The sequence below is a fragment of the Strongylocentrotus purpuratus genome, unplaced genomic scaffold (genome assembly GCF_000002235.5).
Source record: "Strongylocentrotus purpuratus isolate Spur 01 unplaced genomic scaffold, Spur_5.0 spur5_scaffold_15, whole genome shotgun sequence".
Classification (NCBI taxonomy): domain Eukaryota; kingdom Metazoa; phylum Echinodermata; class Echinoidea; order Camarodonta; family Strongylocentrotidae; genus Strongylocentrotus; species Strongylocentrotus purpuratus.
In genome coordinates, this window is record NW_022145600.1 from 34276209 (window position 1) to 34291628 (window position 15420).

The 15420-nt window shown below is 36.4% G+C and overlaps 1 protein-coding gene across 1 annotated transcript in view; it reads right to left on the minus strand.

The window, feature by feature from the left end:
- Nucleotides 1-15420, minus strand: part of LOC100893885 — a 78366-nt gene that overhangs the window by 3535 nt on the left and 59411 nt on the right. The window contains exons 5-10 of the mRNA XM_030986294.1: nt 11305-11418; nt 8740-8986; nt 7982-8226; nt 4753-4854; nt 4127-4264; nt 316-411 (exon numbers count right to left, since the gene is read on the minus strand). Coding sequence (XP_030842154.1) covers nt 316-411; nt 4127-4264; nt 4753-4854; nt 7982-8226; nt 8740-8986; nt 11305-11418 — 942 coding nt within the window. The remainder of the gene's footprint in view (nt 1-315; nt 412-4126; nt 4265-4752; nt 4855-7981; nt 8227-8739; nt 8987-11304; nt 11419-15420) is intronic.

The following is a 15420-nucleotide window of genomic DNA, read 5'->3' on the forward strand; positions in this document are numbered from 1 at the left end:
TCACAAAGGAACATCCCTCTTTCCATATTTTGCAAGCATGGTGTGACTGAGGTATGAATAAAAGAGACTTAATTAACCCATTGGCTACTGCATTCTCTCATTCCCATAGGCTTGATACAGGGAACACCTGGAGGGTGTTTCACAAAGCCTTTTTTCAATGACAAATTACAAAAATCAGTGACAAATCTGCTGATAACCAATCAGAAGGAAGGATTTCAGTAGCTTATAACAAAACCTGTCATTTGTCACTGATGACAAGTTTTGTGAAACAGGGCCCTGGTTCATGTAGGCAATGAGTTAAGTTGAATGACTTACTTCTTTGGCAGTATTTGCCTCTTGTGTAGGCAGGGCAGAAGCAGCGTCCTAGATGACACAATCCACCGTTCCGACATAATCTCTTGCACCCAAATGCTGTGAGAAAGAGAATATATAGGATATACAAGTTCAGATGACATGATTATATATCATACATTCACCTTAATTGAAGTCACTCACAGAATGCTGTGAAAAAGAGGATAACACATTCATGGTAAATCACAAACTCAGGTGACACAATAAAATACTTGGACAAAGAATAGAGATCTAGAGATCCCGACGTGATGTATTCAAGGGTTATATCTTATGCACAATATCTCAACGGGGTATCTCTTTTGCTCAAATATGACATGTCTATTTTTTCAATTTTGTAAGCAAAGGTAATACAGAGAACACCTCACTGCCAGACTGCCTGAATATGAAATGATGGAAGCCTAAAAACTGGAATTCTGAAAATTCTCAGGGGATGCAGTACTCTCTCTACCTTGTATTCCTATGTACCTGTCAGTTGTGTGAGTTTTTTAAATAACAGTTTCATAATTCATAAAATTGGAATAGAAATGCCAATATTGAACTGTGATGTCATCATACATAGTGTTTTGGGCTTTCTGTGAACTCATGTGAGTAATATAATATCTTTTTAAATCAAACTGGAATGGAGTAGATACCCCAATTGTTGACAGGTTCTGAGAAAAACAATAAATGTCAATGTGAAGTTTAATTAACAAACATTTTTATCTGCATCATTTGGGTGAGATTCTTCTAAAACCAAATTCATATTATACCCAAAAAATACAACTAGAAGTGGAAAAGGCAATTTAGACCCTTATTGAAACCACTCTGATCTAGATTAAGCACCCAAGGCATTTCCTAAAATACGTCTGCTAATCTGGCAACATATAATCAGTACAATTATCTTTGAGCTTGAAACACCTCAAATTGGCCATGACACTTCTTCATACTAGACTGCAGCCAGGCCTAGCTGAACCCTTGCACTTTTCTTGGCATTAATTATCTGCCTAGCATCTAATCACCTAGTCACAACTCATCAATTAACTCTCAAGTATGTAATGTAGTGCATTTTTAGAGTAAGCAGATCACCAAACGTTAGCTTAGAGGGAGGTATTGCTAATAAATTTTAACCCAATAATAAAATGAAATGTGAATGTGAATATCTAAATAATTCCCTGGAGACTGATGGGAATCTTTTTAACATAATGATTGCATACCAGTATTTTCAAGATAAAGAGAGATAGACATAGAAATATAGAAAGAAGTAGATGTAGATAAGAAAGAGAGAGTGAGTGAGAGGCAGAGAGAGAGAGAGAGAGAGAGAGAAATGAGGGAGAGAAAGAGAGAGAGAGAGAAAGAGATAACAACAAAAAAGAAGAACAAATTGAAATCAGAAGACATAGGAAAACCGGGAATCGGGAGGTTTCTAAATTTTGTAGGTCACACTTATACATGCCCCTTTTCCACGCTCATAATTCCCAAGTTTATGCAGAGTTAATAAACCACCGATTTTGTGGATTTTCCGGTGCTGGTGTTGAAAGGGACCACTGCTTGGCTGATGAAGGGGGTAGTTTAGCTGGAGGGGTACGGAATTCCGATACATGGACATGACTGTAAGATGATACAGTATCAGCCAGACAGGACATTATCTGCTGTGAGATCTTTAGGGTTCACCGATAGTCTGCTGATTGAATCCAGGGTTGCCCCCCCCCCCCCCCTCCCCTCCCCTTCCCAATCACTTCTATCTATCCCCATCCCTGGTATAGTTTAATCAAGACAAAATTTGCTTCTTAAAAAAAAATGAGTTGGACAGGGTGAGAGGTTATCCTCAAGAAACATTCTTCATTGCTTACGGGTTTGGGAGAGAGAGAGCTTTAGCTCTGGTAAGGCATTAAGAAAGAAAATGGAGAGAGATAACAAGAGACAGCCAAAAAAGAATGAGAGAGAGAATAATGAAATGTGAATGTTGAGACATGTACAGATAGAACTTGTCATGAAAATATAGATAACGAATATCATCTATCCTTTGATGTAAGCTTCATGATCTTTGCCTAAATACAGTTCGGAGGTTCTTCGAGAAATTATGTAAAATTGACATTAAATTCACAATGTACATCACTATTACATAGAGCATTTAACATACAACAACTGTAACGTCTTGTGCTACATGAAATATTAAAAAGCATCTTAAATATTGGACACCAAGAGCTGGTATTAGAAGGAAGAAAAATGACCAATGATCTTCACCTTTCATTTTGTTTGGTCAATTCTCTCCCGAGGCCTCCAAAAGGCGTCACCCTACATCCCAGATGTCCAGGAAATCTTATCGGACATCCTGAACGATGAATAATTGTCCCGATAAACTTCTGCCCATTCCACACCCCCATGGCTATATTTATCCCAGGGGGGATCCCCCTTCCATGTTATCATTAAATCTGAGTTAGCCTAACTTTTTTTTCTCCAATAGTGTGTAAGGGGAAAATAGTTAAAACTGGTTTTGAAGTGTATGTAGACTACTGTAAAATAATAAAGTTAATGATGGCCATTTTCACAGGAAGAAAGTTTTTTTCAATAGGAAGAAACATACAGGTGCCGTAGATTTTGACAAGTTGGCTAAGATTTTGATTCATGCAACTTTTATTTATCCTTCAATATTAGTTTCAATGCATCATCGTATGCTGTTCATGAGAAAATACGACCTAAATGATAGACAGATAAAGCCCCATTAACTTGATATAAATCTGCTATACTATGTTCATGGTCTAATGAATGAAGCCCTAACTTTTCTTGGATATTATGTACTCCTAAAGGTTAGAAGAACAAGCAAAAGAGAAGAAATAGAGGCAGATTTTAGAACCCCACGAAGGATATATCCTCCTTAAGACGTTAAAAAAACCTCTTTCTCCTAGTCAAGGAAAGTGTTAACTGGCAGTCAGACAATAATGAGTCAATCTAGCATCTCAATTCCCAGCGGAGCGTTTATGGATTAAAGAGTGTCCACTGTGTCTTTAATCCTAGGATTAACCCCTTTTAAAGGAGTGCTATTGACTGGAACTAAACCCTTGGGATTAAGGCTAATATCCCCTCTCCTGTCCTTGCAAGTGATAGCCGTTGTCTAGGATGGGAGAGACAGGCAAGCAGAAACCATTTCGGGTGGTTGGCAACAGAGTATCATCTTTTAAGAATCACCCTTTCATTTGTCCTAACTAATCGCATTCCAAAGAAAGAGAAATGAAGGAAAGTATTTCCACTCTCTCGCTAAGAAACATAAGTGGCAGCTTGAGTTTGAAAGATACAGTTTTGAATAGTTATTTGATACAAATGAAATATCTGTGAAAATCCTGACATTGCTCCGGCACAAAATGCTCCAGACTTTATTTCGTTAAAGGTATCAGGTTAGGGTCAGCACAGCAACAGGTGTTAGGTTGGGATGGGGTTGAAACTGGGTTTTAGTTTAGGTTTAGGGTTAGAGTTATGGGCAGGTTTAGTCTTAAAGCCTATCCGCACTAGTTTGGCCAGGAGGGATTAGACCCCCTGCATGGTCACTGACAGGTGGTTATCTCGTCAAATCAGCTCTCAATTAACATAAGAAAAAGGGGATCATGGGGGACCAACATGTAGTGCTTAGGCATTGTGTGCTATTACAGAGGGTGCAAGTAGCTACAAGTAGTGCAGTCCTGCTTAAGCCTAGGGTTGACGTTAAGAATTCAGTTTAATAGTGGAGGTGATTGAAGCGGAGCAATATTGGCAGGAGCATGTGTCGTACAACCCAACAGAAGATGAATGAGATGATTCTTACATGGTTTTCTTGAGACCTCTTCTCTCCCTCTTGATTTTCCTTCTCTCCTGCATTTCCGTCCCTCTTTACCAGGCAGACATTCACAAACTCCTGGCTTTGCACAATCACTGCCTGCAGGACACTCAGGATCACAGACAGCTAGAAAATGGGATGGAAAAAAGTAAGGATACAGGATAAAAGTTAAAAAGGAAAGGATAACATAAATTCCAATTATATATATCACCTAATATAATTCTACAATTTTACCCCAATGACCACTGAATCTCTCATTCTCATGTACATGGCTTAATACAAGAACCACCTGGTTCCATTAGAAAATGGGTTTATGCATTTTAAAAAGGAAATAGGGATTCATTTAATCCCATTGCATATGAAAGTACTTTAAAACCACCATCTTCCATGGGCATGAAATGCTCACAAATTTTGTGAGAGGTTCAGATATATGAAAGTTTCATGTCGCAAAAAAAATTGAATCACACCGAATTTTCCACTTCCCAAATGTTTCTTGCCATGGAATCCGCTGTCGTTTACATTTCACAAAAGCTCCACGTCACAAAGTTTATGATCTTACAGAAGAAAGAAATAGGTAAACATCTCCTTCTTTGAAATAAGTTGATTGGACTTACGAATTTGACAGAGGGCGCCCTTGTAGCCTTCGGGACACCAGCATCTGTTTGCTCCTATGCACCGGCCGCCGTTCCTACACTCTGAATCACAGAGGGCATTGGCTAAGGTAGCAAGAACATAAGTTGAGAATCAATTATAGACACAAAACAATAAGGCTGTCAGTGGTTTAGAGGTGCAGTTAACACTATTCAAATTACCGGTAAATATCTTTCCAATTAAATATCGACAAACATGGAATCATTCATCAATGAGTTTAAATAGGCATGCAATCTAAGGAGCGGTAATCAAATAATCATAATTGCTACTCCAATTATCACATTAAAAGCTTGATAAACTGATCTGTATCTCATAGTCATCACAATAAATCACATTATCATATCTCCCTCTCTCTCTTAAAATATATGTTGCGTGAATTTCACTCCATAATATCTTTCTCCCTCCTCTCCTCTTGTGCTCCTGTCTTTCTCTATCTCCCCTCCCTCTCCATCTCTCTCTCTCTCTCTCTCTCTCTCTCTCTCCCTGTATGTCTCTCTCCCTTCCTCATTCTTTCTCTTTGAAAAACATTATCAACTAAGACAATGAGAGCCAATCAACCAATTTAGAGTCAGTATCAACACATTTCACTATCGAACATGATTTAAGCCCTTTCATCACATTATAGGAAATTTCCTTGATAATGGCCTGGGGATTGTTTTATTGCTCTTGAGGAAATTAGACTGAATGGCTCCCATAGGACACAAGTACAAGATCATAAAGGGGGCAATTAGGCCAAGATTAGGCACACCTGCGTGATCCTTCTGCACCGTCAAGGATCTTGCCTTGGTGGTTAAAGGTAATACAAAGTTTTGGTATGGGGTCATGAATTTGGTTCAAATGAACACATTGGAAGCATATGCGATCCTACAGTATTCATTAATCATTGTCGCGGTTGAAATCAAGTCAAAAGTTGTGAAATTTTAAATAATAAACTCTTTCTGTTGTATAGCTCCCTCTCAAGGTCAAGATATTAAATAAGCTATAAAACAATGTTTCTTGACTAAAATTGACCCATTAGCTATTCCTATTTGGAAATTATATATCACAACTACATATTCTGAGATTTTCATGGTCGCAGCTACCATTGTACGGCCGTAGGTGCTATTTGAAATTTATCAAAATTTACTGGGAGCACCGGCAAATTTTTATTTTCAATTTTTCTTGAAAGCAGAAGTGTTTCTTTTTGCTAAATTTTCTAGTGCTTATAATGCATCCATAGGGCATCCAAATATATCAAAATTGTAAAGAATCACTATCCGCCCAATTTTCAAAATTTCCCAAAACTTTGTATTACCTTTAAGTGATAGGCCTAGTCAGAACTCATCAATAATAATAAACTATATCCACATTTAGTTTTTTAACCATAAAAGTGGTCAGATGTCCCTGATTTTGGTCCTGTCAATCAAACACTAGCTGTCTATTCCTTCTTTTGATACAAACGTCAAATTGAAGGGTGCAATTTTGGCTCATAAATATCATATCATTGCCCTTAAGAAATTGCTTATCAAGTGATCCCAACAAGACTACAAAAATGAGTTGAGATAGGATAGCATAAAAAGTTGAGGTCTGCATGACTGATTCCTTTCTCACATTAATAATAGGGAAGCGATTTTTCAGGAACTATTTATCAATCATTTTTCATTATTGGTGAGGACTGACCAGGCCTGTATATGCTTCTAATGTGCAGGTGCGCCCCTATGGACAACGGGACCAATAAAGGGGGATTACAAAGAGATATATAACTCCCTAGAAGTCTGTAGGACATTTCATCGCTGATCAATGTTTACCCTTGGTGGCTTACCGGTAATGATTTTAGGAAATAAGGAAGGGGAAAAAGGAGCTTGTGAAACCCCTTCTTTCACTACTAAAAATGGCACTATATATAAGAGGATAAAGTAGACAGTACAGAAGGCTAAATATGTATCACTATCATGAGATAACACTTTTCATCAATTTGGTTTATATTCAAGCAGATATCATTTATCTATTTTTCAATGTATCTGTTTTTTCACAAGAGATAACTAGCAGCTTGGTGGAATGTAAGGAAATATATCTACCAGTTTAGAAATGTTTTGAAAGCTTCAATTCTTACGTTGTAAGCCTTAGGCTTAGGCTTTTTATTTTTTGTTTATATGATCAACTTTTTATACTGTGTAAGTAACACTAGTATAAATTGTCATCAACGGAACAATTTTGCTCACAAGTTTTATACAGGAATGTATAGCTTGAGATTAGTGGGTTGAAATCCCTCTCGATCTCTTTTTTACATTCATAATATTAAAAACAAACTTTTTAATACCTGTCAATACTTCAAATTAAAAAAAGAAGATAAAGAATATTTTCTTTAAAAAAATGAATTACAAACACAATAATCCTTTTCCCTTTACTAATACTCTCTTTCCCTTCCTACTTTTTCCCATTGCTTTTTTCTTTTTCTTTATCATTTCCTTTGTCTTTTTTTTTTATAATTCACCTCTAAAAGTAAAACCTTTACTGATTTTCCCCGTCTTTATTCGTCTCTTGATTTGTATCCCCCTCTCTCTTGCCCTCTCTCTCTCTCTCTGTCCCTTCTTTCTTTCTTGTGGTAGTCTTCATCCAAACTTCCATCATCTCTCCTACTCCAGCTTGCCATCTTTACCTCATCATCTTCAATCGAGGATTAGCGGCTTGCCAAAAAGGCCATCTTGCTCAAGTCTAAAAAAGCTCGACATCCATTTGGCAGGGTAATCAAAAGCTTCCTGATTCGATTTAAAGCCAAAGCGTAAGAGCAAGGCTGATTGATCTTTTGGAACAGGAACAATACTTGTATCAAGTTACTTCTCAGCTGATAGCCATTCACTGTAGGAAAGTCAAAGTGTACCAATCACCTACAAATGTTTTGTTCTGGATGTTAGTAGTTTCATGTAGTTTTTTTCTTCTTCTTTTCCCCCATACTATATTCAAAATACAAGCTTCAAACCATTACCTCTGTAAGAGATTTTGCAAGTTAAACAAATTATTTAAAAAAAAAAAAAAAAAAAAAAAAAAAAAAAAAAAAAATCAACAACAAAAAATCAACAAAAAAACAAAACAAAAAATTAAAAAATTAACATTTAAAGCAACTTGTGAGTAGACTTCTTCAGGTATCCCTACGCGCTCCCATAAAATAGGATGAATAAGGCAGATCAGGATAGACAAACATGAAGAACTTACTTTGCTTTCCTCCTACTGCTCCTCCCTTCTTTCTATCTGGCCTGTCTGGTATCCTACAGCACAGTACACCTGAGAGGAGACCCTCCTGGAAGGAGCACTTGTCCAGCATCTCGTACATGAACTCCCTATGGGAGGGGAAGATATCAATACGCCCCTCCCCCAGGCACGAGTCGTGCCTCTGTCTTCTCTTAGAACAGTGTCTGCCGATCCCACCCAGGACATCGTGGCCAGGTTCACCTGTGCAACTGGGTTGAGACAAGGGTTGCACATATAGATTAATCTTCTGGCAATATTGATGTTTATATTATCTTTTGTTGGCTGAGAATTCCAATATGAAAATCTTAGGGCAGAATATTCGCAAGCTTTTAACTTTGAAAAAAAAAAGAGGAGAAAAACATATGTAATGACTGGTTATCATTGTGAATAAAGCAATATAAAAGTACGATAGATTAGCTGATCATTCCATAATTTAGGATGTAGAAAATGTTATCATTCAAAAAGATCTACCCCCCCCCCAAAAAAAAAAAAGGAAGAGTAATTTTCATCGGAAACAAAGAAGAAAAAGAGATAGAGACAATGAAAGATACAACAGAGGAGAGAGAGAATGAAAAAGGAAAGAGGAGAGAGAGAGAGAGAGATTTACAGACATCGATTCACCTTTTCATATCACTAAATATTTAATACAAATACAGAGCAAAATGAAGAAATCAAAAGGAAGGAATAAAAAAAAAAAGTGCTTAAATTTCTCCATCATATACCTTGTGCAAACACCATCATTGTTGGCAGCATTGTATGCATAGCATCCGTTCATGCTCGTTGCATCCAACCACGATATGTGCTTGAGCGTGTCCACGTCTTCATGGTTACACACCCGCCAGCCGTGGGCGCACAAGGCTTTTCCCTTCCTGACATGACCCTTCCAAGCCCCGCTGCAGGCTGCGATGCTCCGCATGTGATGCAGGCCCTCTATGGTGCCGTCCTTGCAGCCTATGTCCTTCTTTATCGCTGCAAGGTTGGGCAAGGAATTCAGAGGAATAGAAAATGAGCCTCCCATTGACCTGTCTACTGTACACAAAAATGCACTGTCCTATCATTATTTAGTACCATACAATCTATTGTATAGTGATAATCAATTTGAGGATATATAATTATAAAAAAATAAAAAAAATGTATTCACCAGATACCATTTTGATTCACAATTCAATTTCATTGAATTCAGTTCAAAATTATTGACATCTTTATGCGGGGCTTCACACAAACTTTTTTTGGAAGGTAGTCTTGTTTGAACTTTCTTGAATATTTATGCATGCGACCTGTGTACAAATTTCAACATTTTGGGGGTCCATACTTAGATTTTGGGAACCGGTTAGTGTCGAGACCTGCTAAACTAAGTAAAGAAGGCATTTATGAGGCATGGATAGAACAGAGTGAAATATATACCGTATCAAATATTTGAATTGTATTTCCAAATTTACCTGCTGAACATACATGACAATTTAAAGAAGTGTGAAAATATAAAACTAGTAAAAAGTCTTCTATAAAGGCACTGATATTTAATTCTTCATATATCACTTCATATAGAATTTCCATTTTCGGTTTAATAAAATTTGGAGTGGACTTTAAATGATTATTATTGTTATTATTATTATAATATTTCTTACTGATATTTCAGTACAATATTTCTCCTTCTCAGCACAGAGAATTCAAACAACTTTAAAGGCTCCTAAGTAAAGCAGAAAATACTACATCAATCAATTTTTGTGAAAGAACAACAGTGCTTTGTCAATAGCTCTCAACTTAGATAAACATTATAAATGAATATGTCTTACAAGCACTGAAAGTTTACCAGAATATATCACAGAAACACTCAATCAAGAATCTTAATTATTAATCGTTCAAGTAGATTAAGTTGAGACTGTTATCAATTCAGGTCCACTAAAATAACAATAATAGCAATACAGAAAAGCATCCCCCCTCCTAATTTTTTTTTAACAATATTAAGTTTAAAGCTTAGCTTTATATTTCATTAAATTTAAAAGTCTAAAAGTGCATGAAAAAAAATTATCTGAAAAAATATGTCTTATAAAAATGTCTTGTATTGTGTATATTTGTTCACTTACATACGATTAAAAAAAAATAGTGGCTGTAAGAGCGAAAGTGTTACCTAAGCAGATGTTTAGACACTGCTGAAATACATGTGTTCAATTTGTCATAACTATGTGGTTAACACTTCCATCACATCTTCTTATTTTCTTGAAATACTCAATTATTAATTAGATAATGGCTGTACTAATGCTGTTACAAGCACGTCTGAATGAAATACTCAAATAAAACATGTTGTCAACACAAACTTGACAAAAGAATGACAGATTTCTGTCACTTCTTTGTCACCAGAACTCAATGAAGTGTTCTCTAAATGTTAACTGACGCTTTCTTAATTCAACAATGCATTCATATGAAGTGGAGTGTAAATTCAAATTTAATTGAATACACTGGGACATGCTCCTAATGGAGAACGTACCAGTTTCGCTCACAGATATTTTGAGATAAAGTGCATACCACCTCTAGTGCTATGGGCATCAAACGCAATTAAGGGGCTAATTTTTTTATCCCTCACTAACCAGAAAACCACAAATTCACGCAAAAATGCACTAAGCCACTGTCACTCAAGAAAAAATTATTTCAGCGATTTACTAAGTACGGTCAACACTCTTGATTATTTGTTGTGATTACAGAAAATATTACTCTTTATATATCATAAATAATTTTCTCCCTTTAATGCTTTCTGTCTTGTTCCAATTGTCTTTTACTCATATCTCAATTAATTTTTTTTTCACCTTGTAGTAGTACAATGTGACTACTACAATAATTTCAGCAATTAAAAACAAATGTTCTGGCATAAAGGCCATTTAGGTTCATCATGTTTCTCCTAAATCATTTTTTCCCTTTTAATATTATAAAATTACTATCATCATAACATTATAAAACATCATCACCATCATCATCATCATCACCATTACCAACACAAGCATCAACATCATTACCATCATCATCATTATCACTACATCATCAATCATCATAACCACCATCATCATGATCATAATTATTATCAACACCACCCCCATCATCATCACCTATCATAATCCTCCTAATCATCATCATCATCAACATCACCTTCATTATCTTCATTATCACCATCATCATCGTCACCATCATTATCACCACCACCACCACCACCCTCTTCCTAATCCTTCACCTCCTTTTCTCCTCCTCATCATCATTCTCCTCCTTCTCCTCCTCCTCCTCCTCATGATCATACCTACCTTTTTCTGAGACTTTCACCCTGACATCTTCTTTAGCATATCCCACGGTGTTGGAGGCGATACAGGAGTACTCGGCGCTATCCGACAGCAACGTCTTGTGAATGACTAGCGTATCTGTGTTGATGGGAAATATAAACAGGATGAGAGCCGTTACTAGAGAGGAAAGATACAATTTCCCATATTCATGTAAAGGATTCAGCACTCAATAATTTCCATTTTTCTCCATACTTCAAGGGTGTGTCAAAAAGTGAGAGAGGTGAATAAAAATCATCATCATCATCGTTGTCAGCACATTTTGTGATTGTAATATTGTTTAATTATTCCTCTTGTACATATGAGTGAAATTATTTATATCATATATATTCACATAATCATATTATATTGATTGGTTATTGTTTCTCTATCTTTAATACAAATACAATGTACTAGTAATTACTTGAGCCTTTCCATTAAACGTGAGCAGAATAATTTTCCATGTTTGAATGTACATTGGAACAACAAATGAATGAATTAATAAATGAAATTCATTCGCCTTAGCACAAAGATATTGCATTCATACAAGACTGTCTTTAAGAAGTGACATTTAAGTATGAGAATAAAATTGACAAAAATAAATCTAGAATTGCAGTATTATTGCAATTTCCCCTGCAACAATCACCTCTTGATAACTTAATTAGTTTAAATGAGGAACATGTCATTAGAGATATATCTATTAATCTGGAAATTTGGAAGGGATTTCTTTTGCAATCACATTGAAACAGATAATCTTTCCTAGGAGCAGGCTTCACTTAGAGGGAAAAAGAATTTTAGATGAAGTGCAGCTAAGCATGTGCATGTGATTCCATCTGCCTTAATTTATCCCCTGAGTTCAGTGCTCTCTAGGGGAAGGGAGTGTCCCTTTCCTCCTTCAAAGTTACCCTTGACATTAAGGGTGGCACATGGGGTTGTGGGGGAGGGGAAGGGGAGGGGAAGACATGATGGGAGAGGGGTAGTGGCACAGAGGGGTAACAGAGAAAGGGGTGTAAGGGAGGAGTAATGAAAAGAGGGGAGCGTCCCTTTCCTCCTTCAAAGTTCCCCTTGACATTGGGGTGGCACACCGGGCTGTGGGGAGAGGGAGGAGGGGGAGGAGGGGGAGTAGGGGGAGGGGAATGGGTGAGAGTAGTAAAGGGGGTGTGGTGTGGAGAATTGGTATTGGGAAAGGGGGTGTGAGGGGTAGCAAGTGAAGGGGTGGAAAAGAAAGTGGGAGGATAAAGCTAAAATACATCTTACGAATGGGTACATATTCATGCTAACTGACGTCAACCAAAATTCCAGTGAAAAATGTCCTATGTCATAACATTTTATAGATATAGTTCAAATTTTCTTTCCATTTGAAAACAGATCAGAGTCCAGGCCATCTATCTTTAGTGGCTTTTTAAAGATGAAAGATCATGAAAATACAGGTGCAAACAATACCCAATGACCTCTCTATGCCTAGTGAACTTTACTCAAAGCAAACATATTCAGTACAAAGTGGCTTCGAAGTCCATCCTTATTGCCTTTGAATTCATAGATTATATTTGTTTTGGGGAAAATCTGAGTGTTAGTTACAACACTGCATTTTAAAGGCATTATTTCTCAACAGCTTCTCCCCAAAAAGAATTTTTATTCAACAAAATGAGATCAAGAAGTTAGAAAATAGTTCATGTAAATATTAATCCATATTCAAACTTCACAACAGCTTGCGTAAATGTTGTTTTATTTCTACTCAAGTATTAGAGTGGACTCAGTGGAGTGCTTTTCAGCAGTTTCTTTTCTTTCTCTTTGGAATGAACAATGGTAATAAGGCTGAGAAAAATGATATGTTTGATCTTCAGTTTGCCAATATTTGAAGATTATTGAAGTATACTTGTCTAGTGCTAAAGATCAAAGTGTCGGCTTCTCATAAAAGCTGGAAGCAGTTTGCCGATATTTGGCTCACAAGAAGGGCTTCATGTTATCTGTATACAATTAGATTCAGCAATTAATTTGTGCAGGACATCCTGAAAAAGGAGGAGTTGAAATTTAATTTATTCTTTGTCTTTTTGTTTAAATCCTACGTTGCATCGTAATGACTTACAGACAAAGCTACTCATCATTTATGTTTCCGGAGTTGGTTTCTAAACCCATTTGACATTTCAAGTCTGCCTATTTGTCGATCTACATATGTATATTTGTCTGTCTTTTTAATCTTACCCTCTCTCCACCCCTCCCTTTCCCTCAACCCCTTTAATTGTCCCCTCTCTCCATTTCTTCTTGGTCCAATGCTTTCCCATAAGTATTTCACATGTGCATCCCAAATTTAGACATCATCATATCATAATAATAATTGTCTTTGCTTTAGCTCTGTAACCCACTTTGGTGCTAATGGCAGTCAATGAATTATAACGTACCACGTACTCATTTACTACACCGGGGCGGAGAGAGGCAAATATTAATCAAAGCCTTGCTAAAAGACATGCATGCGTTTGAATCCAGGACACTCCCATTTTTAATCAAGGTTTTAAACCACACCACTATGATAATGAATTTGTTAGATTACATAATAGTAATACTGGATACTTAGAGGAACTTCTAAACAAAAAGTTCCAGTGCTTAAACAAAATAAAGATTTGCTTCTTTATCCCCTCCCCCTTCTCTCTCTCTCTCTCTCTCTCTCTCTTCCTTTCCATACAATTCTTATTCCTTTCTTTTTGCCCTCAGCGTGCCCCTCCCTCCTCATATAAGTTGGCTATATATACCCCTCTCACTTGGCTTGGCCAATCATAATCTATTCCCTCTGCTGGGATACATTTCATTATCAGTGCTTTCCAAAAACGAGCACATTTAGGAAGGAATGAGAGCAATTTTCTGTCTTCCTGTACACTTGATAAAACGCCTTTTTCTACTGGTAATTCACAAATACTGCCTGACAGCAATTCAAGGATTTGTATAATCATTGACTGATGAAAAATGTTTCAATTGGCAAATTTCTTGTTTTAGTAACAGTAACAGTTGGGAGGGTCATCAAAATTTTTCACAAGTAAATCCTACATCTTAAACAGAGAATTAAAAAAGTTAAAAAGTGGTACAAATTCTTGATTCATGAGCTAAAAGACAAGTGAAATTTGTTCCCATAATTCCTTGCATGGTGCAGACAAAAGTCTGTCTCTGCATCCCCTGACGGGAGGATAAATAGGACTTGGAAATTGGAATAAAAACTAAAGCGATAGCTATAAAATACCTACAAATTAAATTCTAAATGTCTTGATAAGAATTGCAGATGACTTGATGCGTGCTTTAAATTTGATGGATTTATTCAAATTCTGATGAGAAATGTTTTGAAATGGTATTCCAAGACAAGTTTCCATAAAAATCAGGTGTATCAATGGAATTCTCAAAGAGTAAAAAATAAAAGATTACCTGTAGATATGTATCCCAAGCTATGGTCATCGACATTACCTTTATTAAAAACTTCTATAAGGATGAGTGAGTTAAATTATTTTAATATTTTTGCTTTCACCTTAAGCATTAATTTGAAAATAGTAAGACATTAATACTGGTATTTAAGAATTACTATTGAAAATTCAGGAAATTACTAACACTCTCAAAACAAGTCCTTCTCTTTTTTTGGCAATCAAAATTGGAAAGAGGGAGATGACATTTGGAACAAACCTAATTTCTCAATTTGTTTGTTGCATCAAAATCGCATAAATAGGTTAAAGTGCCTACAGTATGCGTCGCTTCTGGTAGATTTATTTATTCCCAAATCTCTCCGTCTTTGACGTCTTAATTTCCGAGGTCTGATTTTTCTTGGATGGAGCAGATATGTTATAGTACCCGCGAGACCAGAAAATCATACCGTGCAGTGATCAGGGAGTGAGTAAGCGTGTAAAGCAAAAACAATGGTATTTCCGTTCAAAGTTTCCAATATAGATACAGGAATGTAAGATTTTCTCACGAAAATTGATTCAGTATAGTTTCTTTGATGTAAAAAGTCAGCTATGTTGAATGCTATATTTCCTTATTAAACTGGACTGTTGTTTACTTTCATACTAATCGTTAATAGGGACCCCACTGGAAATAAGCTCTCGAGCTTTCGTGGGTTATCCTGTTCAA